Raw genomic sequence first — 26744 nt, forward strand, 5'->3', positions numbered from 1 at the left:
GATCTCCAGAGTGTAACTGCGGGTTTGAATAATCTCATCACGAAAGTACAAAATTTACAAGATTTTGTAGTACATGCTCCGGTAGCTGAGCCGAGAATTCCTTTGCCGGAGTTCTTCACAGGGAATAGAGCTAGCTTCCAGAATTTCCGAAATAATTGTAAGCTTTATTTGTCCCTGAAGTCTCGTTCAGCTGGAGACCCTGCTCAGCAGGTTAGGATTGTGATTTCCTTGCTCAGGGGTGACCCTCAAGATTGGGCCTTCTCATTGCCAGCAGGGGATCCTGCGTTACGCGATGTGGATGCGTTTTTTCAGGCCTTGGGCTTGCTTTATGAGGAACCTCATTTGGAACTTCAGGCAGAAAAAACTTTGATGGCACTATCTCAGGGGCAAGACGAAGCTGAAGTTTTCTGCCAAAAATTCCGTAAATGGTCTGTGCTTACTCAGTGGAATGAGTGCGCCTTGGCGGCAACTTTCAGAGAAGGTCTCTCTGATGCCGTTAAGGATGTTATGGTGGGGTTCCCTTTGCCTGCAGGTCTGAATGAGTCCATGACAATGGCTATTCAGATTGATAGGCGTCTGCGGGAGCGCAAACCGATGCACCATCTGGCGGTGTCTATGGAAAAGACGCCAGAAAGTATGCAGTGTGATAGAATTCTGTCCAGGAGCGAGCGACAGAATTTTAGACGGAAGAATGGATTGTGTTTCTATTGTGGGGATTCTACTCATGTTATATCGGCATGCTCTAGGCGTACAAAGAAGCTTGATAAGTCTGTTTCCATTGGCACCATTCAGTCTAAGTTTATTTTGTCTGTAACCCTGATTTGCTCTTTGTCATCCATTGCCACGGACGCCTATGTTGACTCTGGCGCCGCTCTGAGTCTTATGGATTGGTCCTTTGCCAATCGTTGTGGTTTTGATTTAGAGCCTTTGGAGACTCTTATTCCTCTGAAGGGGATTGACTCCACCCCATTGGCTAATAATAAACCACAACACTGGACACAAGTAACCATGCGTATCAATCCGGATCACCAGGAGATTATTCGTTTCCTGGTGCTGTATAATTTACATGACGATTTGGTACTGGGATTGCCATGGTTGCAGTCTCACAACCCAGTCTTGGACTGGAGAGCTATGTCTGTGTTGAGCTGGGGATGTAAGGGTATTCATGGGGACGTACCTTTGGTTTCTATTTCGTCGTCCATTCCCTCTGAAGTCCCTGAGTTCCTCTCTGATTATCAAGACGTCTTTGACGAACCCAAGCTTGGGTCGTTACCTCCGCACCGTGAGTGCGATTGTGCCATAGATTTGATACCGGGTTGTAAATATCCAAAGGGTCGTTTGTTTAATTTGTCTGTGCCGGAACATGCTGCTATGCGGGAATATATAAAGGAGTCTTTGGAAAAGGGACATATTCGTCCATCTTCTTCTCCCTTGGGAGCTGGGTTTTTCTTTGTCTCAAAAAAAGACGGCTCTTTGAGACCATGTATTGATTATCGGCTTCTGAATAAGATCACTGTTAAGTATCAATACCCATTGCCATTGCTTACTGATTTGTTTGCTCGTATAGAGGGTGCTAAGTGGTTCTCTAAAATTGATCTTCGTGGGGCGTATAATTTGGTGCGGATCAGGCAGGGGGATGAGTGGAAGACCGCATTTAATACGCCCGAGGGCCACTTTGAGTATTTGGTCATGCCTTTTGGTCTTTCTAATGCCCCTTCAGTTTTCCAGTCTTTTATGCATGATATTTTCCGCGATTTTCTGGATAAATTTATGATAATATATCTGGATGATATTCTGATTTTTTCTGATGACTGGGACTCTCATGTCCAGCAGGTCAGGAGAGTTTTTCAGGTTCTGCGGTCTAATTCTTTATGTGTGAAGGGGTCTAAGTGCGTTTTTGGGGTCCAGAAAATTTCCTTTTTGGGGTATATTTTTTCTCCCTCTTCCATTGAGATGGATCCCGTCAAGGTGCAAGCTATTTGTGACTGGACTCAGCCCTCTTCTCTTAAGGGTCTTCAGAGATTTTTGGGCTTTGCCAACTTTTACCGCCGATTTATTGCTGGTTTTTCGGATGTCGTTAAACCACTGACTGATTTGACCAGACAAGGCGCTGATGTTGCTAATTGGTCCCCTCATGCTGTAGAGGCCTTTCAGGAGCTTAAGCGCCGTTTTGCCTCTGCCCCTGTGTTGCGTCAGCCTGATGTGAATCTGCCTTTTCAGGTTGAGGTTGACGCTTCGGAGATCGGAGCTGGGGCAGTGTTGTCGCAGAAAGGTTCCGACTGCTCCGTCATTAGGCCTTGTGCCTTCTTTTCTCGCAAATTTTCGCCCGCAGAGCGGAATTATGATGTTGGGAATCGGGAGCTTTTGGCCATGAAGTGGGCGTTTGAGGAGTGGCGCCATTGGCTCGAGGGGGCTAGGCATCAGGTGGTGGTATTGACTGACCACAAAAATTTGATTTATCTTGAGACTGCCAGACGCCTGAATCCTAGACAGGCGCGCTGGTCTTTATTTTTTTCTCGCTTTAATTTTGTGGTGTCATACCTACCGGGTTCTAAGAATGTTAAGGCAGATGCCCTTTCTAGGAGTTTTGACCCGGACTCTCCTGGTAATTCTGAACCCACAGGTATCCTTAGGGAGGGAGTAATTTTGTCGGCCGTTTCTCCTGATCTGCGGCGGTCCTTGCAAGAGTTTCAGGCGGATAGACCGGATCGTTGTCCGCCTGATAGACTGTTTGTTCCGGATGATTGGACCAGCAGAGTCATCTCTGAGGTACATTCTTCTGCATTGGCAGGTCATCCCGGAATTTTTGGTACCAGGGATTTGGTGGCAAGATCCTTCTGGTGGCCTTCTCTGTCACGAGATGTGCGAGTCTTTGTGCAGTCATGTGACGTTTGTGCTCGGGCCAAGTCTTGTAGTTCTCGGGCTAGCGGACTGCTGTTGCCCTTGCCTATTCCTAAGAGGCCTTGGACACACATCTCGATGGATTTTATTTCAGATCTGCCTGTTTCCCAGAAGATGTCTGTCATCTGGGTGGTCTGTGACCGTTTCTCTAAAATGGTCCATTTGGTTCCTCTGCCCAAGTTGCCTTCTTCTTCTGAGTTGGTTCCTCTGTTTTTTCAGAATGTTGTCCGATTGCACGGTATTCCTGAGAATATTGTTTCTGACAGAGGTACCCAATTTGTGTCTAGATTTTGGCGGGCATTCTGTGCTAGGATGGGCATAGATTTGTCTTTTTCATCTGCTTTTCACCCTCAGACTAATGGCCAGACCGAGCGGACTAATCAGACCCTTGAGACATATCTGAGGTGTTTTGTCTCTGCTGACCAGGATGATTGGGTTGCTTTTTTGCCATTGGCAGAGTTCGCCCTCAATAATCGGGCCAGTTCTTCCACCTTGGTGTCCCCGTTTTTCTGTAATTCGGGGTTTCACCCTCGATTTTCCTCCGGTCAGGTGGAATCCTCGGATTGTCCTGGAGTGGATGCGGTGGTGGAGAGATTGCATCACATCTGGGGGCAGGTTATGGACAATTTGAAGTTGTCACAGGAGAAGACTCAGCGTTTTGCCAACCGTCATCGTCGTGTTGGTTCTCGGCTTTGTGTTGGAGATTTAGTGTGGCTGTCTTCTCGTTTTGTCCCTATGAGGGTCTCTTCTCCTAAGTTTAAACCTCGGTTCATCGGCCCTTATAGAATATTGGAGATTCTTAATCCTGTTTCTTTCCGTTTGGACCTCCCTGCGGCCTTTTCCATTCATAACGTTTTTCATCGGTCGTTATTGCGCAGGTATGAGGTACCTGTTGTACCTTCTGTTGAGCCTCCTGCTCCGGTGTTGGTTGAGGGTGAGTTGGAGTACGTTGTGGAGAAAATTTTGGACTCTCGTGTTTCCAGACGGAAACTCCAGTATCTGGTCAACTGGAAGGGTTACGGCCAGGAGGATAATTCTTGGGTCAATGCATCTGATGTTCATGCTTCTGATCTTGTTCGTGCCTTCCATAGGGCTCATCCTGGTCGCCCTGGTGGATCTGGTGAGGGTTCGGTGCCCCCTCCTTGAGGGGGGGGTACTGTTGTGAATTTGGATTCTGGGCTCCCCCGGTGGCCGCTTGTGGAATTGGACTTGTCATCCTCTTTCCTGTTTCACCTGATTCCATCAGTAGTGGGTGTCGCTATTTAAGCTCATTTCTCTGGTGGTTTCTTGCCGGTCAACAATGTTATCTGATGCCTCTCAGTGCTTGTTCCTGCTTCTAGACAACTACTGATAAGTTGGACTTTTGTCCATGTTTTGTTTTGCCTATTTGTTCCAGTTCGCAGCTGAAGTTTTGTTACTGTGTCTGGAAAGCTCTCGTCGATCAGGGATTGCTACTCTGGCGTTATGAGTTAATGCCAGAGTTTAAGGTAATCTCTGGATGGTGTTTTGTTAGTATTTTTCTGCTGACCATGAAAGTATACTATCTGTCTTCTGCTATCTAGTAAGCGGACCTCAAATTTGCTAAGACTATTTTCCTGCTGCGTTTGTTGTTTCATCTGAACTCACCGTCATTATATGTGGGGGTCTACTGTCTTCTTTGGAATATTTCTCTAGAGGTGAGCCAGGTCTTATATTTCCCTCTGCTAGCTATTTAGGTCTTAGGCCAGAGCTGGGCATCTAGCGATTAATAGGAAATGCTACCTGGCTATTTCTAGTTGCGCGGCAGGCTTAGTTCATGGTCAGTATAGTTCCATCTTCCGAGAGCTTGTCCCTCTATAGGCTTGCTATGATCTCTGCCTGCAGAGATCATGACAGTTACCATTGTAAAAGTAAAAAAAAAAAACACTACATACTCACCTTCTGATGTCTGTCACGTCCCCCGCCGGCGGCTTCCCTGCACTGAATGTGTCAGCGCCGTAAAGCAGAGCACAGCGGTGACATCACCGCTGTGCTCTGCTTTACGGCTGGCCGGCGCTGACACATTCAGTGCAGGGAAGCCGCCGGCGGGGGACGTGACAGACATCAAAAGGTGAGTATGTAGTGGTTTTTTTTACTTTTACAATGGTAACCAGGGTAAATATCGGGTTACTAAGTGCGGCCCTGCAGTTAGTAACCCGATGTTTACCCTGGTTACCCGGGTGCTGCAGGGGGACTTCGGCATCGTTGAAGACAGTTTCAACGATGCCGAAGTCGTTCTCCTGATCGTTGGTCGCTGGAGAGAGCTGTCTGTGTGACAGCTCCCCAGCGACCACACAACGATTTACCAACGATCGCATCGCTGGTCGTGATCGTTGGTAAGTCGTTTAGTGTAACGGTACCTTTAGTGCAAACAGGCTGCCATTGTTTTTGCCAGTGCAAGTACTGTTTCTACAAGGCAATAGACCAGTGAGAACAGTGATCTTTTATGTTGCATAAAAGATCATTTCATGAACGAGTATTTTGCTTCTTCATTAGACGATCAGCAGCTTGTTTACACTGCAAGAAAATAATGAAAGGACTGCTTTAACAAATGTCATTCACAATTATGGTACTTTGCACTGTAAATGCTCCTTTAGTCTATTACTGAGTCAGTCTATTGTGAAGTCCCTGAAGGGACAGGTAGTATGAATCTAGAATAACTAGTGTGAAAATTGAAAAGTGAAAATACATTTAATGTTAGAACTTGATTTCTATAGTAAGTCATTTTCTCATTACACATTCCCTTTAGTAATGTAAAATGTATGTTGTTCCCTCAATCTCTATCTGTTCTAGCTGATAGACAGAGATCTAATAGGACATACAGACGGGTATGGATAGTTGGGACAACCGCTTTAGTTATTTCTGCTGGTGCCCAGCCTACCTTGCATTAGCAGCACACCCTCTGCCAGTTGCCCACAGCTAGCCTCTTGAAAGGTGTATGTATATTACACAGGTCAACAAAAAAAAAATTTTTTTCTGGTGTCCAAAATATTTTAATGAATTTGGGGTATTTTTGGGGTGCTGATTCTGAATATGCTATCAGTTTTGCCAGATTGGCTCAAGTTTTTGAGATTTTTGGTATCTTATTTATAGCACTTGTTGGTAAATGCGACGCATCATCTCATTAATTTCTTTGGATTAGTACTTGAACTGAGCAGTTCTCAATATAGTTTTGTGTTAATTAGTGTTCTAAAAGTTTGTTCATAGCTTGATTTTTGCACTAACTTTATGTTGTTGTCTGTTTTCCAGTGAAAAGCATGAACTCATCAAGAAGAAGTTGTCTTAACGATCCAGACTCATTCTGTTACATTTGTGGTGAATACACACTGCCAAAACATAGAAGAAACATAACAGACTTCGTAAAAAAAGTGTATTTTGCCTATTTTGGGGTTATGCTTGGGGACCAAGACAAGTTTTGGGCACCACACATAGTGTGCAAAGCATGTATCGAATTATTACGAAAATGGAGCAAAGGACAAAGAAAAAGCTTCAAATTTGGTGTTCCAATGGTGTGGAGAGAGCCAAAAAATCATCATGATGACTGTTATTTCTGTGCAGTGCAAGTGCAAGGATTCAATAAGCATAAGAAACGAAAATGGGAGTAACATGGAATCTGCAAGAAGGCCTGTCCCTCATTGTGAAGATGTGCCTGTACCTGTGTTTACCATAAATAACAGTCATCATGATGATTTTTTGGCTCTCTCCACACCATTGGAACACCAAATTTGAAGCTTTTTCTTTGTCCTTTGCTCCATTTTCGTAATAATTCGATACATGTTTTGCACACTATGTGTGGTGCCCAAAACTTGTCTTGGTCCCCAAGCATAACCCCAAAATAGGCAAAATACACTTTTTTTTTACGAAGTCTGTTATGTTTCTTCTATGTTTTGGCAGTGTGTATTCACCACAAATGTAACAGAATGAGTCTGGATCGTTAAGACAACTTCTTCTTGATGAGTTCATGCTTTTCACTGGAAAACAGACAACAACATAAAGTTAGTGCAAAAATCAAGCTATGAACAAACTTTTAGAACACTAATTAACACAAAACTATATTGAGAACTGCTCAGTTCAAGTACTAATCCAAAGAAATTAATGAGATGATGCGTCGCATTTACCAACAAGTGCTATAAATAAGATACCAAAAATCTCAAAAACTTGAGCCAATCTGGCAAAACTGATGACATATTCAGAATCAGCACCCCCAAAATACCCTAAATTCGATGAAATATCTTTGGCACCAAAAATGCTGTTGACCAGTGTTATGACAGGGAAAATTGCAAGTGAAGACTTGCACTGTGTTAAAGGGAACCTGTCACCCCCAAAATCGAGGGTGAGGTAAGCCCACCAGCATCAGGGACTTATCTACAGCATTCTGGAATGCTGTAGATAAGCCCCCAATGTATCCTGAAAGATGAGAAAAAGTGGTTAGATTACATTCACCCAGGGGCGGTCCCGCTGCTGGTCCAGTCCGATGGGTGTCGCGGACCGGTCCGGCGCCTCCTATCTTCATCAGATGACGTCCTCTTCTAGTCTTCATGCTGCGGCTCTGGTGCAGGCGTACTTTGTCTGCCCTGTTGAGAGCAGAGCAAAGTTCTGCAGTGCGCAGGCGCCAGGCCTCTCTGACCTTTCCCGGTGCCTGCCAGGAGGCCCCGCACCGGACCGCGACGCCCATCAGATCGGACCGCCCGCCCAGGTGAGTATAATCTAACCTCTTTTTCTCATCTTTTAGGATACATCGGGGGCTTATCCACAGCACTACAGAATGCTGTAGATAAGCCCCTGATGCTGGTTGGCTCAGCTTACCGTCGATTTTGGGGGTGACAGGTTCCCTTTAAGAAGTAATTTTTCCTAACCTAGATACTGATAAGAACAATAGGAAGTCATTAATCATTAATTGATCTGATTGCTTTGCTGAATTAAATTCTTAATGGTATATATGTATATATATATACACACACTGCTCAAAAAATAAAGGGAACACTTAACCCCTTCCCGACCTTTGACGCCACGTAGGTGTCATGAAAGTCGATGCCAATCCGACCCATGACGCCTATGTGGCGTCATGGAATGATCGCGTCCCTGCAGATCGGGTGAAAGGGTTAACTCCTATTTTACCCGATCTGCAGGGAGAGGGGGAGTTGTACTTCAGCCCAGGGGGGGGTGGCTTTGCCCCCACGTGGCTACGATCGCTCTGATTGGCTGTTGAAAGTGCAACAGCCAATCAGAGCAATTTGCAATATTTCACCTATGAAAATGGTGAAATATTGCAATCCAGCCATGGCCGATGCTGCAATAGCATCTGCCATGGCTGGAAATCATGTTCTGCCCCCCCCCCCACCGCCCCCGATCTCCTCCCCAGTTCTCCGTTCTGTCCGGTACCCCCCTCCGTCCCCCTGTCCGCTCCCCCGTGCTCCTGTCCGCTCCCCCTGTCCTCCGATCCCCCCCCCTGTGCTCCGATCCACCCCCCCCCCACCCCCTCATACTTACCGAGCCTCCCGAAGTCGGTCCGTCTTCTCCCTGGGCGCCGCCATCTTCCAAAATGGCGGGCGCATGCGCAGTGCGCCCGCCGAATCTGCCGGCCGGCAAAGTACATTTTGATCGCTGTGGTAGGTTCTATCACAGCGATCAAAATAAAAAAATAATAAATACCCCCCCCCCCTTTATCACCCCCATAGGTAGGGACAATAATAAAATAAAGAAAATATTTTTTTTTCTTTTTCCACTAGGGTTAGGGTTAGAACTAGGGTTAGAACTAGGGGTAGGGTTAGGGGTAGGGTTACGGGTAGGGTTATGGCATGTGCACACAGAGCGGATCGGCCGCGGATCCGCAGCGGATCGGCCGCGGATCGGCAGCGGATCGGCAGCGGATCCGCAGCGGATCGGCAGCGGATCGGCCGCGGATCCGCCGCGGATCGGCAGCGGATCGGCCGCGGATCCGCAGCGGATTGGCCGCGGATCCGCAGCGGATCGGCAGCGGATTGGCCGCGGATCCGCAGCGGATTGGCCGCGGATCTGCAGCGGATTGGCCGCTGCGAATTCGAAGCAGTTTTCCATCAGGTTTACAGTACCATGTACACCTAAGGAAAACCAAATCCACTGTGCCCATGGTGCGGAAAATTCCGTGCAGAAACGCTGCGTTGTATTTTCCGCAGCATGTCAATTCTTTGTGCGGATTCCACAGCGTTTTACACCTGTTCCTCAATAGGAATCCGCAGGTGAAATCCGCACAAAAAAACACTGGAAATCTGCTGTAAATCCGCAGGTAAAACGCAGTGCCTTTTACCTGCAGATTTTTCAAAAATCGTGCGGAAAAATCTCACACGAATCCGCAACGTGGGCACATAGCCTTAGGGTTAGGGTTGGAATTAGAGTTAGGGTTGGAATTAAGGCTAGGGTTTGAAATAGGGTTAAGATTAGGCTTGTGGTTAGGGTTACGGATAGGGTTAGGGGTGTGTTGGGGTTACAGTTGTGGTTAGGGTTGGGATTAGGGTTACGGTTGGGATTAGGGTTAGGATTAGGGTTGGAATTAGGGTTACGGGTGTGTTGCGGTTAGGGTTGTGTTGGGGTTAGGGTTGTGATTAGGGTTATGGCTACAGTTGGGATTAAGATTAGGGGTGTGTTGGGGTTAGTGTTGAAGTTAGAATTGAGGGGTTTCCACTGTTTAGGCACATCAGGGGTCTCCAAACGCAACATGGCGCCACCATTGATTCCAGCCAATCTTGCGTTCAAAAAGTCAAATGGTGCTCCCGCCCTTCCAAGCCCCGACGTGCGCCCAAACAGTGGTTTACCCCCACATTTGGGGTACCAGCGTACTCAGGACAAACTGGGCAACTGTTGGGGTCCAATTTCTCCCGTTACCCTTGCAAAAATAAAAAATTAGTTGCTAAAACATAATTTTTGAGGAAAGAACAATTATTTTTTATTTTCACGGCTCTGCGTTATAAACTTCTGTGAAGCACTTGGGGGTTGAAAGTGCTCACCACACATCTAGATAAGTTCCTTCGGGGGTCTAGTTTCCAAAATGGGGTCACTTGTGGGGTGTTTCTACTGTTTAGGCACATCAGGGGCTCTGCAAATGCAATGTGACGCCCGCAGACCATTCCATCAAAGTCTGCATTTCAAATGTCACTACTTCCCTTCCGAGCCCTGACGTGTGCCCAAACAGTGGTTTACCCCCACATATGGGGTATCAGCGTACTCAGGAGAAACTGGACAACAACTTTTGGGGTCCAATTTCTCCTGTTACTCTTGCAAAAATAAAAAATTCTGGGCTAAAAAAATATTTTTGAGGAAAGGAAACACATTTATTATTTTCACGGCTCTGCGTTATAAACTTCTGTGAAGCACTTGGGGGTTCAAAGTGCTCACCACACATCTAGATAAGTTCCCTTGGGGGTCTAGTTTCCAAAATGGAGTCACTTGTGGGGAGTTCCTACTGTTTAGGCACATCAGGGGCTCTGCAAACGCAACCTGATGCCCGCAGAGCATTCCATCAAAGTCTGCATTTCAAAACGTCACTACTTCCCTTCCGAACCCCGACGTGTGCCAAAACAGTGGTTTACCCCCACATATGGGGTATCAGCGTACTCAGGAGAAACTGGACAACAACTTATGGGGTCCAATTTCTCCTGTTACTCTTGCAAAAATAAAAAAATTCTGGGCTAAAAAAATATTTTTGAGGAAAGGAAACACATTTTTTATTTTCACGGCTCTGCGTTATAAACTTCTGTGAAGCACTTGGGGGTTCAAAGTGCTCAGCACACATCTAGATAAGTTCCCTTGGGGGTCTAGTTTCCAAAATGGAGTCACTTGTGGGGAGTTCCTACTGTTTAGGCACATCAGGGGCTCTGCAAACGCAACCTGATGCCCGCAGAGCATTCCATCAAAGTCTGCATTTCAAAACGTCACTACTTCCCTTCCGAACCCCGACGTGTGCCAAAACAGTGGTTTACCCCCACATATGGGGTATCAGCGTACTCAGGAGAAACTGGACAACAACTTTTGGGGTCCAATTTCTCCTGTTACCCTTGGGAAAATAAAAAATTGTGGGCTAAAAAATCATTTTTGAGAAAAGAAAAATTATTTTTTCTTTTCATGGCTCTGCGTTATAAACTTCTGTGAAGCACTTGGGGATTCAAAGTGCTCACCACACATCTAGATTAGTTCCTTGGGAGGTCTAGTTTCCAAAATGGGGTCACTTGTGCGGGAGCTCCAATGTTTAGGCACACAGGGGCTCTCCAAACGCGACATGGTGTCCGCTAATGATTGGAGCTAATTTTCCATTCAAAAAGCCAAATGGCGTGCCTTCCCTTCTGAGCCCTGCCGTGCGCTCAAACAGTGGTTTACCCCCACATATGGGGTATCAGCGTACTCAGGACAAACTGGACAACAACATTTGGGGTCCAATTTCTCCTATTACCCTTGGGAAAATAAAAAATTCTGGGCTAAAAATCATTTTTGAGGAAAGAAAAATTATTTTTTTATTTTCACGGCTCTGCGTTATAAACTTCTGTGAAGCACCTGGGGGTTATAAGTGCTCACTATGCATCTAGATAAGTTCCTTGGGGGGTCTAGTTTCCAAAATGGGGTCACTTGTAGTAGAGCTCCAATGTTTAGGCACACAGGGGCTCTCCAAATGCGACATGGTGTCCGCTAACGATTGGAGCTAATTTTCCATTCAAAAAGTCAAATGGCACGCCTCCCCTTCCGAGCCTTGCCATGCACCCAAACAGTGGTTTACCCCCACATATGAGGTATCGGCATACTCAGGAGAAATTGCCCAACAAATTTTAGGATCCATTTTATCCTGTTGCTCATGTGAAAATGAAAGAATTGAGGCTAAAAGAAATTTTGTGTGAAAAAAAAGTACTTTTTCATTTTTGCGGATCAATTTGTGAAGCACCTGGGGGTTTAAAGTGCTCACTATGCCTCTAGATGAGTTCCTTGGGGGGTCTAGTTTCCAAAATGGGGTCACTTGTGGAGGAGCTCCAATGTTTAGGCACACAGGGGCTTTCCAAACGCGACATGGTGTCCGCTAACGATGGAGATAATTTTTCATTCAAAAAGTCAAATGGCGCTCCTTCCCTTCCGAGCCTTACCATGTGCCCAAACAGTGGTTTACCCCCACATGTGAGGTATCGGTGTACTCAGGAGAAATTGACCAACAAATCTTAGGATCCATTTTATCCTGTTGCCCATGTGAAAATGAAAAAATTGAGGCTAAAATAATTTTTTTGTGAAAAAAAAGTACTTTTTCATTTTTACGGATCAATTTGTGAAGCACCTGGGGGTTTAAAGTGCTCACTATGCTTCTAGATAAGTTCCTTGGGGGGTCTAGTTTCCAAAATGGGGTCACTTGCGGGGGAGCTCCAATGTTTAGGCACACGGGGGCTCTCCAAACGCGACATGGTGTCCGCTAAAGATTGGAGCCAATTTTTCATTGAAAAAGTCAAATGGCGCTCCTTCCCTTCCGAGCCCTGCCGTGCGCCCAAACAGTGGTTTACCCCCACATATGAGGTATCAGCGTACTCAGGACAAATTGGACAACAACGTCCGTGGTCCAGTTTCTCCTTTTACCCTTGGGAAAATAAAAAAATTGTTGCTAAAAGATCATTTTTGTGACTAAAAAGTTAAATGTTCATTTTTTACTTCCATGTTGCTTCTGCTGCTGTGAAACACCTGAAGGGTTAATAAACTTCTTGAATGTGGTTTTGAGCACCTTGAGGGGTGCAGTTTTTAGAATGGTGTCACTTTTGGGCATTTTCAGCCATATAGAACCCTCAAACTGACTTCAAATGTGAGGTGGTCCCTAAAAAAAATGGTTTTGTAAATTTTGTTGTAAAAATGAGAAATCACTGGTCAAATTTTAACCCTTATAACTTCCTAGCAAAAAAAAAATTTGTTTCCAAAATTGTGCTGATGTAAAGTAGACATGTGGGAAATGTTATTTATTAACTATTTTGTGTCACATAACTCTCTGGTTTAACAGAATAAAAATTCAAAATGTGAAAATTGCAAAATTTTCAAAATTTTTGCCAAATTTCCATTTTTTTCACAAATAAACTCAGAAATTATCGACCTAAATTTACCATTAACATGAAGCCCAATATGTCACGAAAAAACAATCTCAGAATCGCTAGGATCCATTGAAGCGTTCCTGAGTTATTACCTCATAAAGGGACACTGGTCAGAATTGCAAAAAACAGCAAGGTCATTAAGGCCAAAATAGGCTGGGTTATGAAGGGGTTAAACAACAGAATATAACTCCAAGTAAATCAAACTGTCAAATTATCAAGACACACTCAATAATGGAGTGGTTCTGCAGGTGGGGACCACAGACCACATCTTAGTACCAATGCTTTCTGGCTGATGTTTTGATCATTTTTGAATGTTGGTTGTGCTTTCACACTCGTGGTAGCAGGAGACGGACTCTATAACCCACATAAGTGGCTCAGGTAGTGCAGCTCATCCAGGATGGCCCATCAATGCGAGCTGTGGCAAGAAGGTTTGTCAGCATAGTGTACAGAGGCTGGAGGCGCTACCAGGAGACAGGCCAGTACACCAGGAGACGTGGAGGGGGCCGTAGGAGGGCAACAACCCAGCAGCAGGACCGCTGGCTCAGCCTTTGTGCAAGGAGGAACAGGAGAAGCACTGCCAGAGCCATGCAAAATGACCTCTAGCAGGCCACAAATGTGCATGTGTCTGCACAAACGGTTAGAAACTGACTACATGAGGATGGTCTGAGTGCCCAACGTCCACAGATGGGGGTTGTGCTCACAGCCCAACACCATGTAGGACGCTTGGATTTTGCCACAGATCACCAGGATTGGCAAATTCGCCACTGGAGCCCTGTGCTCTTCACAGATAAAAGCAGGTTCACACTGAGCACATGTGACAGAGTCTGGAGATGCCGTAGAGAGCGATCTGCTACCTGCAACATCCTTCAGCATGACTGCTTTGGCAGCAGGTCAGTAATGGTGTGGGGTAGCATTTCTTTGGAGGGCCGCACAGCCCTCCATGTGCTCGCCAGAGGTAGCCTGATTGCCATTACATACTGAAATGAGATCCTCAGACCCCTTGTGAGACCATATACTGGTATGGTTGGCCATACCTCCCAACCGTCCCGGATCCCGCGGGACTGTCCTGATTTTGACAGTCAGCCCCGTGATCCCGGGCGGGACATTAGTTGTCCCGCACTACGTGCCTAGGGCGGGGACAATGCAGGGGGTGGCACCTGAGCAAGGTTTGTGGCTGTTTTTTTTTTTTTTTTTTTATAAAAGCTGGGTCACCTCCCGACCGACCCCGCCCGCCTCCCACCCACCCTCCTTGAAGACGATACTCACCCTGCTCCAGCGATGGTCTCGGCTCCTTCAGCGCTCCTGAATGAGCGGTCACCTGGTACCGCTCATTAAGGTCATGAATATGCGCATATTCATGACCTTAATGAGGTATCACCTGACCGCTCACCCAGGAAGAAGGTGCTGAGCCGGGAGTCGGGACAGAGCGAGAGGGATGGCCGCGCGGTGAGGAACAGGTAAGTATGAGGGACGGGGGACAGGGTAGGGGGGATGAAGGAGGACAGTAAGCCACGCTATTATTATTATTTATTTATATAGCACCATTAATTCCATGGTGCTGTACATGAGAAAGGGGTTACATACAGGTTTATAGATATCATTTACAGTAAACAGGTTTACAGTGACACACTGGTACAGAGGGGAGAGGACCCTGTCCTTGCGGACTTACATTCTATGGGACGCCATTCAAGATGGGAGCATGGGGGGAGCGGAGGGGGGGGGGTGGAGATGAGCCATGCATACAGGAGGGGGAAATATGAGCCATGCATACAGGAGGGGGGGCATATGAGCCATGCATACAGGGGGGAATGAGCCATGCATACAGGAGGGGGGAATATGAGCCATGCATACAGGGGGGGGATATGAGCCATACATACAGGAGGGAGGCGAAATATGAGCCATGCATACAGGGGGGAATATGAGCCATGCATACAGAAGGGGGGGATATGAGCCATGCATATGGGGGGGAATATGAGCCATGCATATGGGGGGAATGTGAGCCATGCATACAGGAGGGGGGAAATATGAGCCATACATACAGAAGGGGGGGAATATGAGCCATGCATACAGGAGGGGAGTCATTATACAGTATTAAGCATCATGTGGGATCATTATACAGTATGGAGAACTATGTGGCCATTATACAGTATGGAGAACTATGTGGCCATTATACAGTATGGAGCATCATGTGCAGCCAGTATACAGTATGGAGCATCATGTGCAGTCATTATACAGTATGGAGCATCATGTGCAGTCATTATACAGTATGGAGCATCATGTGTGGTCATTATACAGTATGGAGCATCATTTGCAGTCATTATACAGTATGGAGCATCATGTGCGGACATTATACAGTATGGAGCATCATGTGTGGTCATTATACAGTATGGAGCACTGTGTGGCCATTATACAGTATGGAGCACTGTGTGGCCATTATACAGTACGGAGCATCATGTGTGGCCATTATACAGTATGGAGCATCATGATAGTTCATTATACAGTATGGAGCATCATGTGTGTTCATTATACAGTATGGAGCGTCATGTGTGTTCATTATACAGTATGGAGCGTCATGTGTGGTCATCATACAGTATGGAGCATCATGTGTGGCCATTATACAGTATGGGGCACTGTGTGGCCATATTTTTTTGTTTATAATTATTGTATATGAAACAGTGTGATCAGCAGTGCTAAATGGGTGTGGTTGGGACGTGGATATGGGTGTGACTAATTATGAATGGGTGTGGTCAGAGGCGTGGCCTAAAATTTGCTGCACCGTGCTTCGCGCGCCGCAAACTTTCTCCCTCTTTCCCATCTTCAAAAGTTGGGAGGTATGTGGTTGGCCCTGGGTTCCTCCTAATGCAGGACAATGCCAGACCTCATCTGGCTGGAGTGTGTCAGCAGTTCCAGCAAGATGAAGGCATTGAAGCTATAGACTGGCCTGCCTGTTCCCCAGACCTGAATCCAATTGAACACATCTGGGACATCACGTCTTGCACCTTCCACCAACGTCACATTGCACCACAGACTGTCCAGGAGTTGGCAGATTCTTTAGTCCAGGTCTGGGAGGAGATCCATCAGGAGACCATCCGCCACCTCATCAGGAGCATGCCCAGGCATTGTAGGGAGGTCATACAGGCACATGGAGGGCAACTAACACTTCATTGACTAGTTAGCAAACGGGGACATTATAAATACTTTTTTTCATACCTTGTTTTCATCAGTAGCGGTATACAGGGCTGGTTAGGCAGGGAATTTGCTCATATACAGGTGATTGCTGCTGGGTTAAAGGGTATGGGGGACCTGACAGGTTCTTTTTAAGGGGATTTTCCGGTTATTTACCTACAGCGGAACATCTGTACTAACTATTAGCTACCACTGGCCAATTATTAAAAACAAGTCATGCATAGGTGAATGCTGCTGAGTTGGAAGACAGGTTCAGTCGCAACTAACTGATAAAGATAAAAATAAGAGCACTTTTCATTTTGTGCTAAATTGATGGACCATCATTTTGAATAATACAAAAAGCATGGGCAAGAACCACAGGACAAAAAAAGAAACATGAAGTGAAGTGGTGTTTAAATCTCGCCCCAATATCGCTGATTGGTCGCGGCCGGCCGGGCGCGACCAATCAGCGACGCGGGATTTCCGTTACAAACAGATGGAAATGGACCTTAGATGATTATATATATATAGATATATATACACTGTGTGCAGAATTATTAGGCAAGTTGTATTTTAGAGGATTATTTTTATTATTGATCAACAACTATGTTCTCAATCAACCCAAAAGACTCAAATATCAAAGCTTAATATTTTTGGAAGTTGGAGTGGTTTTTTTTTTAGATATGGCTATCTTAGGAGGATATCTGTTTGTGCAGGTAACTACTACTGTGCAGAATTATTAGGCAACTTAATAAAAACCAAATATATTCTCATCTCACTTGTTTATTTTCACCAGGTAAACCAATATAATTGCACAACATTTAGAAATAAACATTTCTGACATGCAAAAACAACCCCCCCCAAAATTAGTGACCAATATAGCCACCTTTCTTTATGATGACACTCAACAGCCTTCCATCCATAGATTCTTTCAGTTGCTTGATCTGTTTATGATCAACATTGTGAGCAGCAGCCACCACAGCCTCCCAGACACTGTTCCGATAGGTGTACTGTTTTCCCTCCCTGTAGATCTCACATTTTATGAGGGACCACAGGTTCTCTATGGGGTTAAGATCAGGTGAACAAGGGGGCCATGTCATTATTTTTTCTTCTTTGAGACCTTTACTGGCCAGCCAAGCTGTGGAGCAGTTGGAGGCATGTGAAGGAGCATTGTCCTGAATGAAAATCATGTTTTTCTTGAACGATACCGACTCCTTCCTGTTACACTGCTTGAAGAAGTTGTCTTCCAGAAATTGGCAGTAGGTCTGGGAGTTGAGCTTCACTCCATCCTCAACCAGAAAAGGTTCAACAAGTTCATCTTTGATTATACCAGTCCATACCAGTACCCCACCTCCACCTTGCTGGAGTCTGAGTCGGAGTGGAGCTCTCTGCCCTTTAATGATCCAGCATCTGGCCCATCCATCTGGCCCATCAAGAGTCACTCTCATTTCATCAGTCCATAAAACCTTTGAAAAGTCAGTCTTCAGATATTTCTTGGCTCAGTTTTATCATATGTTTCTCGTTCAAAGGTGGTCGTTTTTCAGCCTTCCTTACCTTGGCCATGTCCCTGAGTATCGCATACCTTGTGCTTTTTGTTACTCCAGTAACGTTGCAGCTCTGAAATATGGGAAAACTGGTGTCAAATGGCATCTTGGCATCTTCATGTTTGATTTTCCTCAATTCATGGGCAGTTATTTTGCGCCTTTTTTGCCCAACACGCTTCTTGCGACCCTATTGGCTATTTGCCATGAAACGCTTGATTGTTCGGTGATCACGCTTCAAAAGTTTGGCAATTTCAAGACTGCTGCATCCCTCTGCAAAACATCTCAAAGTTTTGGACTTTTCAGAGCCCGTCAAATCTCTCTTCTGACCCATTTTGCCAAAGGAAAGGAAGTTGCCTAATAATTAAGCACACCTTATATACGGTTTTGATGTCATTAGACAACACCCCTCCTCATTACAGAGATGCACACCTGATTTACTTAATTGGTAGTTGGCTCTCAAGCCTGAACAGCTTGGAGTAGGACAACATGTTTAAAAAGTATCATGTGATCAAAATACAACTTGCCTAATTAATCTGCACACAGTGTGTATATATATATACACATATTCAAACCCCTGGAAAAATAATGGAATCACCGGCCTTGGAGGATCTTCATTCAGTTGTTTCATTTTGTAGAAAAAAGCAGATCACAGACATGGCACAAAACTAAAGTTATTTCAAATGGCAACTTTCTGGCTTGAAAAAAACTAAAAGAAATCAAGAACAAAAAATGTGGTAGTCAGTAATGGTTACTTTTTTATCCAAGCATAGGGGAAAAATTATGGAATCACTCAATTCTGAGGAAAAAATTATGGAATCACCCTATAAATTTTAATTCCCAAAAATAACACCTGCATCAAATTAGATCTGCTCATTAGTCTGCATCTAAAAAGGAGTGATCACACCTTGGAGAGCTGTTGCACCAAGTGGACTGCCCTGAATCATGGCTCCAACACGAGAGATGTCAATTGAAACAAAGGAGAGGATTATTAAACTCTTAAAGGAGGGTAAATCATCACACAATGTTGCAAAAGATGTTGGTTGTTCACAGTCAGCTATGTCTAAAATCTGGACCAAATACAAACAACATGGGAAGGTTGTTAAAGGCAAACATACTGGTAGACCAAGGAAGACATCAAAGTGTCAAGACCGGAAACTTCAAGCAAAATGTCTCCAAAACAGGAAATGCACAACAAAACAAATGAGGAACGAATGGGTGGAAACGTCAACGTCTGTGACCGAACTGTAAGAAACCGCCTAAATGAAATGGGATTTACAAACAGAAAAGCTAAACGAAAGCTATCATTAACACCTATGCATAAAAAACAAGGTTACAATGGGCTAAGGAAAAGCAATCATGGACTGTGGATGACTGGATGAAAGTCATATTCAGTAATGAATCACGAATCTGCATTGGGCAAGGTGATGATGCTGGAACTTTTGTTTGGTGCCGATCCAATGAGATTTATAAAGATGACTGCCTGAAGAGAACATGCAAATTTCCACTGTCATTGATGATATGGGGCTGCATGTCAGGTAAAGGCACTGGGGAGATGGCTGTCATTACATCTTCAATAAATGCACAAGTATATGTTGATATTTTGGACACTTTTCTTATCCCATCAATTGAAAGGAAGTTTGGGGATGATGAAATAATTTTTTAACATGATAATGCATCCTGCCATAGAGCAAAAATTGTGAAAACATTCCTTGAAAAAAAGACACATAAGGTGAATGTCATGGCCTGCAAATAGTCCGGAATCTCAATCCAACTGAAAATCTTTGGTGGAAGTTGAAGAAAATGGTCCATGACAAGGCTCCAACCTGCAAAGCTGATCTGGCAACAGCAATCAGAGAAAGTTGGAGCCAGATTGATGAAGAGTACTGTTTGACACTCATTAACTCCATGCCTCAGAGACTGCAAGCTGTTATAAAAGCCTGAGGTGGTGCAACAAAATACCAGTTATGTTTTGGAGTGTTTTTTGTTTTTCATGATTCCATAATTTTTTCCTTAGAATTGAGTGATTCCATAATTTTTCCCCTATGCTTGGTTAAAAAAAGTAACCATTACTGACTACCACATTTTTTGCTCTTGATTTCTTTTAGTGTTTCTTAAAGCCAGAGTTGCCAATTAAAATGACTTTAGTTTTGTACTATGTCTGTGATCTGCTTTTTTTCTACAAAATTAAACAACTGAATGAACATCCTCCAAGGCCGGTGATTCCATAATTTCTGCCAGGAGTTGTGTGTGTATATATATATATATATATATATATATATATATATATATATATATATATATATATATATACACAGTATAACTACTGCCAGAAAATACCACCAAGTTGTGCTCGTTAACGCTACAATCACAGTGTCAAGAGCATGTTCAGTGTTAAAGCTGACCTTTATCATCTGTGCCACATAGCTCTCCGGACCAGTGTAATCTGTCTTGTTCTTCACTCTCACCAACACGATGAAGTACAGATAATTCCAGATATTGTGCTCTTCCTTAATGTGCTCCTCAAAGGACACGGTCTTATTGTCAAACTTATCTCTCTCCAGTCCTGCAGAAATGTATAAGATTCACATTTTACAAGCAGATAAGAGTATTATTAGTATGTGTGACATTTAGACAGTCTTTAGTGCAGCTTTACGAGTGATGAATAATGTTCCGAGAGTCACCGGGGAAACTGCATAGACATACACTGGAAGACAACATTTTTTATTGCAAACATCTTTAATGTTATTCAATATGTGATCTAGAGCAATTTTTCTTTAATCACTTTGTAATAAATGGAATTTTTGAAAATGGCAATAGAGCACACCTAATTTTCATCCAAATTTATGAAATTTCAGAAAATGGCATTTCAAAATAATTTATCATCAATGTACAGTAATATTGATATAACAATATACTATAATAACCAGTATAACAAAAGCTAAACCACTATAGAATGGAGATTATTCTTAAAAAATTGCAAGGTTTTGGCAGGCTATGTATTGGAAAACACCTACTAGACAATGAAAATCTGAAGTCAGTAACTTCTGGAAGTATTGACAAAGTTGCCGCTGCCTGCTCATTTCATAGTTTCCTTGTTTTCGCTGCAATCTCACTTTTATGTACAGGGCAAACTATCAGTAAAGCAATTAGCACATTAAGTGCAGCCCTACAGTGTGTTGATACTGAACATCAGGCAGCAGACCCACGGAGAATTAGGGCAGAGTCTGGCGATAGAATATAACACTTTTTCTTAACAATGAGGCAATTTTCATAATATGAAATACTTTATATGCATACCATTCTACATTAGTGCCTCAGGAAATCAGCCAGGCTATGACATTTGTATAGAGAAATAAATATTAGAAACAATTTTATGTATGCTGGAAATGTCACTAATTTGTGGCATTTCACACACATTTAATTCTGTAGTTAGTGCAGTTCATCCAGTCGCCCTCAAGCTTTCTTCTGATTAAAGTAACTGCCATTAGCTTCAGTGACAACTTGACAGAATCTTGACAGTCATGTGAAAGGATTGTCCAATACATCCAGATAAGACTTATAAGGGCTCGCTCACACGACTGTATAAATCGGGTGAGTGCAATCTGACAGAAAGAGGCATTGCGCTCGGACCAATGTTCTTCAATGAGGCAGCACTGATCTGAGTATTTTTTCTCAGCTGTATTCGGCGAGAAAAATATAAAACCTACAAAAAACAAAATGAGCAAAAACCCTGCTGTAACTAAAAAAGCGAAAGAGCAATTAAATAACACAGGGTTCTTAGTAATACTGTTTTTGATCAAAAATAACATAAAAGCCATCCCACTGTGGACAAGGTGACCGAGATCGGGATAGTCCTATGCTGTCTAATATTACAAACCTTACCATGTGTCATAGTTGACCTTAGTGTGTGAATAAGGGCAGACAAAAGGACTGTTTATGCACTGCATGTAAACCAACTTAAATCAAGCTCAATCTTTGTGTGTATTTGGCATGATTAATATATCGCAGCATGCTGCTATTTGAATCTGAAATCAGATGGGTGCGACAAAAAAATTGGATGCCATACAAACTCAGGAAGGCATCTGACTTTTACAGATACATTACAATTCTGTAGAATAGGAAACTGTAAATGATTAATAGCTGTTTTGTAAAAAAAACTGAATTAAAGTCGGAGAGCACACAGACAGCAGACAGCTGAGAAGTGAGAAAAACGAGTTCTACTCTCCTGGATAATCATTTTGTTTTTTATGCGCTTGTGTGACCCCAGTCTAATACTGCAAGACTTTTACTATAGGTATGTCAGCTTAGGATCCTTGTCTAGGTGTAAAATGCAACATTTACCTGAAGTCATGTGACCATTCATTGATTGCAGTGTGACTTAACCCCTTCATGCCGCGGCCCTTTTTCGTTTTTCGCTCCCCTCCTTCCCAGAGCCATAACTTTTTTATTTTTCCGTCAATATGGCCATGTGAGGGCTTATTTTTTGCGGGACCAGTTGTACTTTTGAACCACATCATTGGTTTTACCATGTCGTGTACTAGAAAACGGGAAAAAAATTCCAAGTGCGGTGAAATTGCAAAAAAAGTGCAATCACACACTTGTTTTTTGTCTGGCTTTTTTGCTAGGTTCACTAAATGCTAAAACTAACCTGCCATTATGATTCTCTAGGTCATTACAAGTTCATAGACACCTAACATGTCTAGGTTATTTTTTATCCAAGTAGTGAAAAAAAATTCCAAACTTTGCTTAAAAAAAAAATAAATAAAAAAAAATGCCATTTTCCGATACCCGTAGCGTCTCCAATTTTTGTGATCTGGGGTCGGGTGAGGGCTTATTTTTTGCATGCCAAGCTGATGTTTTTAATGATACCATTTCGGCACAGATGCATTCTTTTCATCGCCCGTTATTGCATTTTAACGCAATGTCGCGGCGACCAAAAAAACGTAATTCTGGCGTTTTGGATTTTTTTCTCGCTACGCTGTTTAGCGATCAGGTTAATGTTTTTTTTTATTTGATAGATCGGGGGATTCTGAACGCGGCGATACCAAATATGTGTAGTTTTTTTTTTTTTTATTGTTTTATTTAGGATGGGGCGAAAGGGGGGTGATTTAAACTTTAATATTTTTAATATTTTTTTCACATTTTTAAAAACTTTTTTTTTTCACTTTTGCCATGCTTCAATAGCCTGCAAGGGAGGCTAGAAGCAGGCACAGCCCGATCGGCTCTGCTACATAACAGTGATCATCAGATCGCTGCTATGCAGCAGAAATGCAGGTGTGCTGTGAGCGCTGACCACAGGGGGGCGCTCACAGCTACCGGCGATCAGTAACCATAGAGGTCTCAAGGACCTCTATCGGCCGGATGCGGTAGTTAAATGCTGCTGTCTGCATTTGACAGCGGCATTTAACAGGTTAATAGCGGCGGGTGAATAGCGATTTCACCCGCCGCTATTGCGCGCACATGTCAGCTGTACAAAACAGCTGACATGTCGCGACTTTGATGTGCGCTCACCGCCGGAGCGCACATCAAAGCAGGGGACCCGACATGCGCAGTACATGTACGGCGCATGTCGCGAAAGGGTTAAGGTACCTTCACACTAAACGACTTTGCAGCGATAACGACAGCGATCCGTGACGTTGCAGCGTCCTGGATAGCGATATCGTTGTGTTTGACACGCAGCAGCGATCAGGATCCTGCTGTGATATCGCTGGTCGTTGCTGAAAGTTCAGAACTTTATTTGGTCGTCAGATCGGCGTGTATCGTCGTGTTTGACAACACAAGCAACGATGCCAGCGATGTTTTACAATGGTAACCAGGGTAAATATCGGGTTACTAAGCGCGGCCCTAGTTACCATTGTAAAAGTAAAAAAAAACAGTACATACTCACCCTCTGATGTCTGTCACGTCCCCCGGCGTCCGCGCTGCTGCTCAGAGCTTCCTGCACTGAATGTGTCAGTGCCGGCCGGAAAGCAAAGCACAGCGGTGACGTCACCGCTCTGCTCTTAGGGCCGGCGCTCACACAGTGCAGGGAAGCGGACGCCGGGGGACACGAATGTAAGTATGTAGTGTTTGTTTTTTTACATTTACACTGGTAACCAGGGTAAACATCGGGTTACTAAGCGCGGCCCTGCGCTTAGCAACCCGATGTTTACCCTGGTTACCAGGGGACTTCGGCATCGTTGGTCGCTGGAGAGCTGTCTGTGTGACAGCTCTACAGCGACCACACAGCGACGCTGCAGCGATCGGCATCGTTGTCGATATCGCTGCAGCGTCGCTTAGTGTGAAGGTACCTTTAGATTCCCTGCCAGTTTCAAAGTAAAGATGTAAGTGTGAACTGGTGAGAATAGCTAAGTAAGGTTTTTTCTTCAGTGTTTAACCCCTTCAACACCTTGTTTTTTTATTTTTCGTTTTTGAGCTTCCATTTTTTTGCTCCCCTTCTTGCCAGAGACAAAACTTTTTTATTTTTTCAAAATGGCCATATGAGGCCATGTTTTTTGCGGTACAAGTTGTACTTTCAAAAGACACCATTGGTTTTGCTATACAGTGTACTAGAAAACAGGAAAAAAATTCAAAGTGAAATTGCAAAAAAAAGTGCAATTACACAATTAAGAGTCTCCATTTTTCATTATCTGGAGCTGGGTGAGAGTTAATTTTTTTGCATGCCGAGCTGACATTTGTAATGATACCATTTTGGTGTAGATACGTTCTTTTGATCACCTGTTATTGCATTTTATTGCAATGTTGCGGTGACTAAAAAAAACATAATTCTGGTGTTTTGATTCTTTTTTCTCGTTATGCCATTTAATGATCAGATTATTATTATTTATTAGATGGTGGCCCGATCCTAACGCATCGGGTATTCTAGATTTTAGAATAATACAATGAATCCACAGAATTCGGCTGGTCGGGCACGACCAAATAGCGAAGCGTGGTTCAAATCCCCCGCCAATTCACGGCCGGAGTGCACTTGTTGCTGATTGTTCACAGCCGGACACGTAGTATATAGCTCAGTCATGTAGTGTATAGTACAGCCACGTAGTATATAGCAACCCACATAGCATACAACACAGCCACGTAGTATATAACACAGCTCACGTAGTATATAAAACAGCCCACGTAGTGTATAACACAGCCCACATAGTGTATAACACAGCCCACGTAGTATGTAGCACAGCCCATGTAGTATATTGCACAGCCCACGTAGTATATTGCACAGCCCACGTAGTATATTGCACAGCCCACGTAGTATATTGCACACCCACGTAGTATATTGCACAGCCACGTAGTATATTGCACAGTCCACGTAGTGTATAGCACAGCCCACGTAGTATATAACACAGCCATGTAGTATATTACACAGCCCACGTAGTATATTACACAGCCCACGTAGTATGTAGCACAGCCACGTAGTATATTGCACAGGCACGTAGTATATTGCACAGTCCACGTAGTGTATAGCACAGCCCACGTAGTATATAACACAGCCATGTAGTATATTACACAGCCCACGTAGTATGTAGCACAGCCACGTAGTATATTGCACAGCCAACGCAGTATATAACATATAATGTTAAAAAAATAAAAAAATCATTATATACTCACCCTCCAACGGCCCCCGGATCCAGCCCAGGGCTTTCCTGCTCCTCGCGCACCACTCCAGTCCGCAGAATGCATTGTGGCAATGACCGGAGATGACGTAGCGGCCTTGGGGCCAATCATCTGTGCCTTTACAGCCTTTTTACTAGGCACTGCTCCTAATAGCCAGATTCCTACTCCACACTGATGAGGGGCAAAAACCCCGAAACAGCGGTCTGTGGATGGATACCATGCTTGGCATAGGTGGTTTTCCTGTATTGGATGTTTTCCTCTATTGGATGCTGCCTTCCCGTGGTTGTTCCTTCCCGGGGAAAGGCCTGGCTATTCACTGCTTGCGTTGAGAAACACGTGATGGTGTCTCCGCAGCTACTCTACATGCATGTGCTATATACTACGCGGGCTGTGCTATATACTACTTGGCTGTGCAATATACTACGTGGGCTGTGTAATATACTACATGGCTGTGCAATATACTATGTGGCTGTGCAATATACTACGTGGCTGTGCAATATACTACGTGGGCTGTTATATACTGCGTGGGCTGTGTTATATACTGCGTGGGCTGTGTTACATACGTCGCTGTGCTATATACTACATGGGCTGTGCTATATACTATGTGGCTGTGCAATATACTATGTGGGCTGTGCTATATACTACATGGCTGTACAATATACTACGTGGGCTGTGCTATATACTACATGGCTGTACAATATACTATGTTGCTGTGCTATATACTATGTGGCTGTGCTATATACTATGTGGGCTGTTATATACTGCGTGGGCTGTGTTATATACTGTGTGGGCTGTGTTATATACTGCATTGTTGTGATCCTAGTGGCAAGGATCACAAGTTTGACTAGCTAAGTAACTAAACCGACGACCAGCTCTGGGGAAGTGGTATCTGGATTGACCGCAACCTGATCCTATCCGCAAACAACTATAGGCAGCCGTGGAACGTTACCTGGAAATCCTAGACGTCTCTTCACGGCCTGAGAAACTACCTATTCCTAGAGTGAAAGTTAAGTCCTTACTTGCCTCAGAGAAATGACCCCAAAGATATAGAAAAGCCCCCCACAAATATTAACGGTGAGTTAAGGGGAAAGCACAAACGCAGAGATGAAATAGATTTAGCAAATGAGGCCCGCTAACACTAGATAGCAGAAAATAGGAAGGGAGCTGTGCGGTCAATAGAAAACCCTAAGCAAAATATCCACGCAGAGATTGCTCGAGCCAAGTACCCCAGAGCTTACCAGCAGAAAGAACTCACATATTAGCAAGCTGGACTAAACTCATCATACACTGAAATCATATTGCAGACTGATGAGCAAAAAATAATCAAACAGAAACTTAGCTTCTCCAGAAGAGACTGAAAACGAAGATAATCAGGGGAGATCAGAATAGCACTGAATACATCGACAGCCGGCAACAAGTGGAGGTGAAG

The 26744-nt window shown here is 44.1% G+C and overlaps 1 protein-coding gene across 2 annotated transcripts in view; it reads right to left on the bottom strand.

The window, feature by feature from the left end:
• Positions 1 to 26744, bottom strand: part of ITPR3 (inositol 1,4,5-trisphosphate receptor type 3) — an 825364-nt gene that overhangs the window by 46300 nt on the left and 752320 nt on the right. For both annotated transcript variants that reach the window (XM_077295501.1, XM_077295502.1), the window contains one exon: positions 20110 to 20270. In XM_077295501.1, coding sequence (XP_077151616.1) covers positions 20110 to 20270 — 161 coding nt within the window. The remainder of the gene's footprint in view (positions 1 to 20109; positions 20271 to 26744) is intronic.

This window comes from Ranitomeya variabilis, chromosome 3 (genome assembly GCF_051348905.1).
Source record: "Ranitomeya variabilis isolate aRanVar5 chromosome 3, aRanVar5.hap1, whole genome shotgun sequence".
NCBI classification, from domain to species: Eukaryota; Metazoa; Chordata; class Amphibia; order Anura; family Dendrobatidae; genus Ranitomeya; species Ranitomeya variabilis.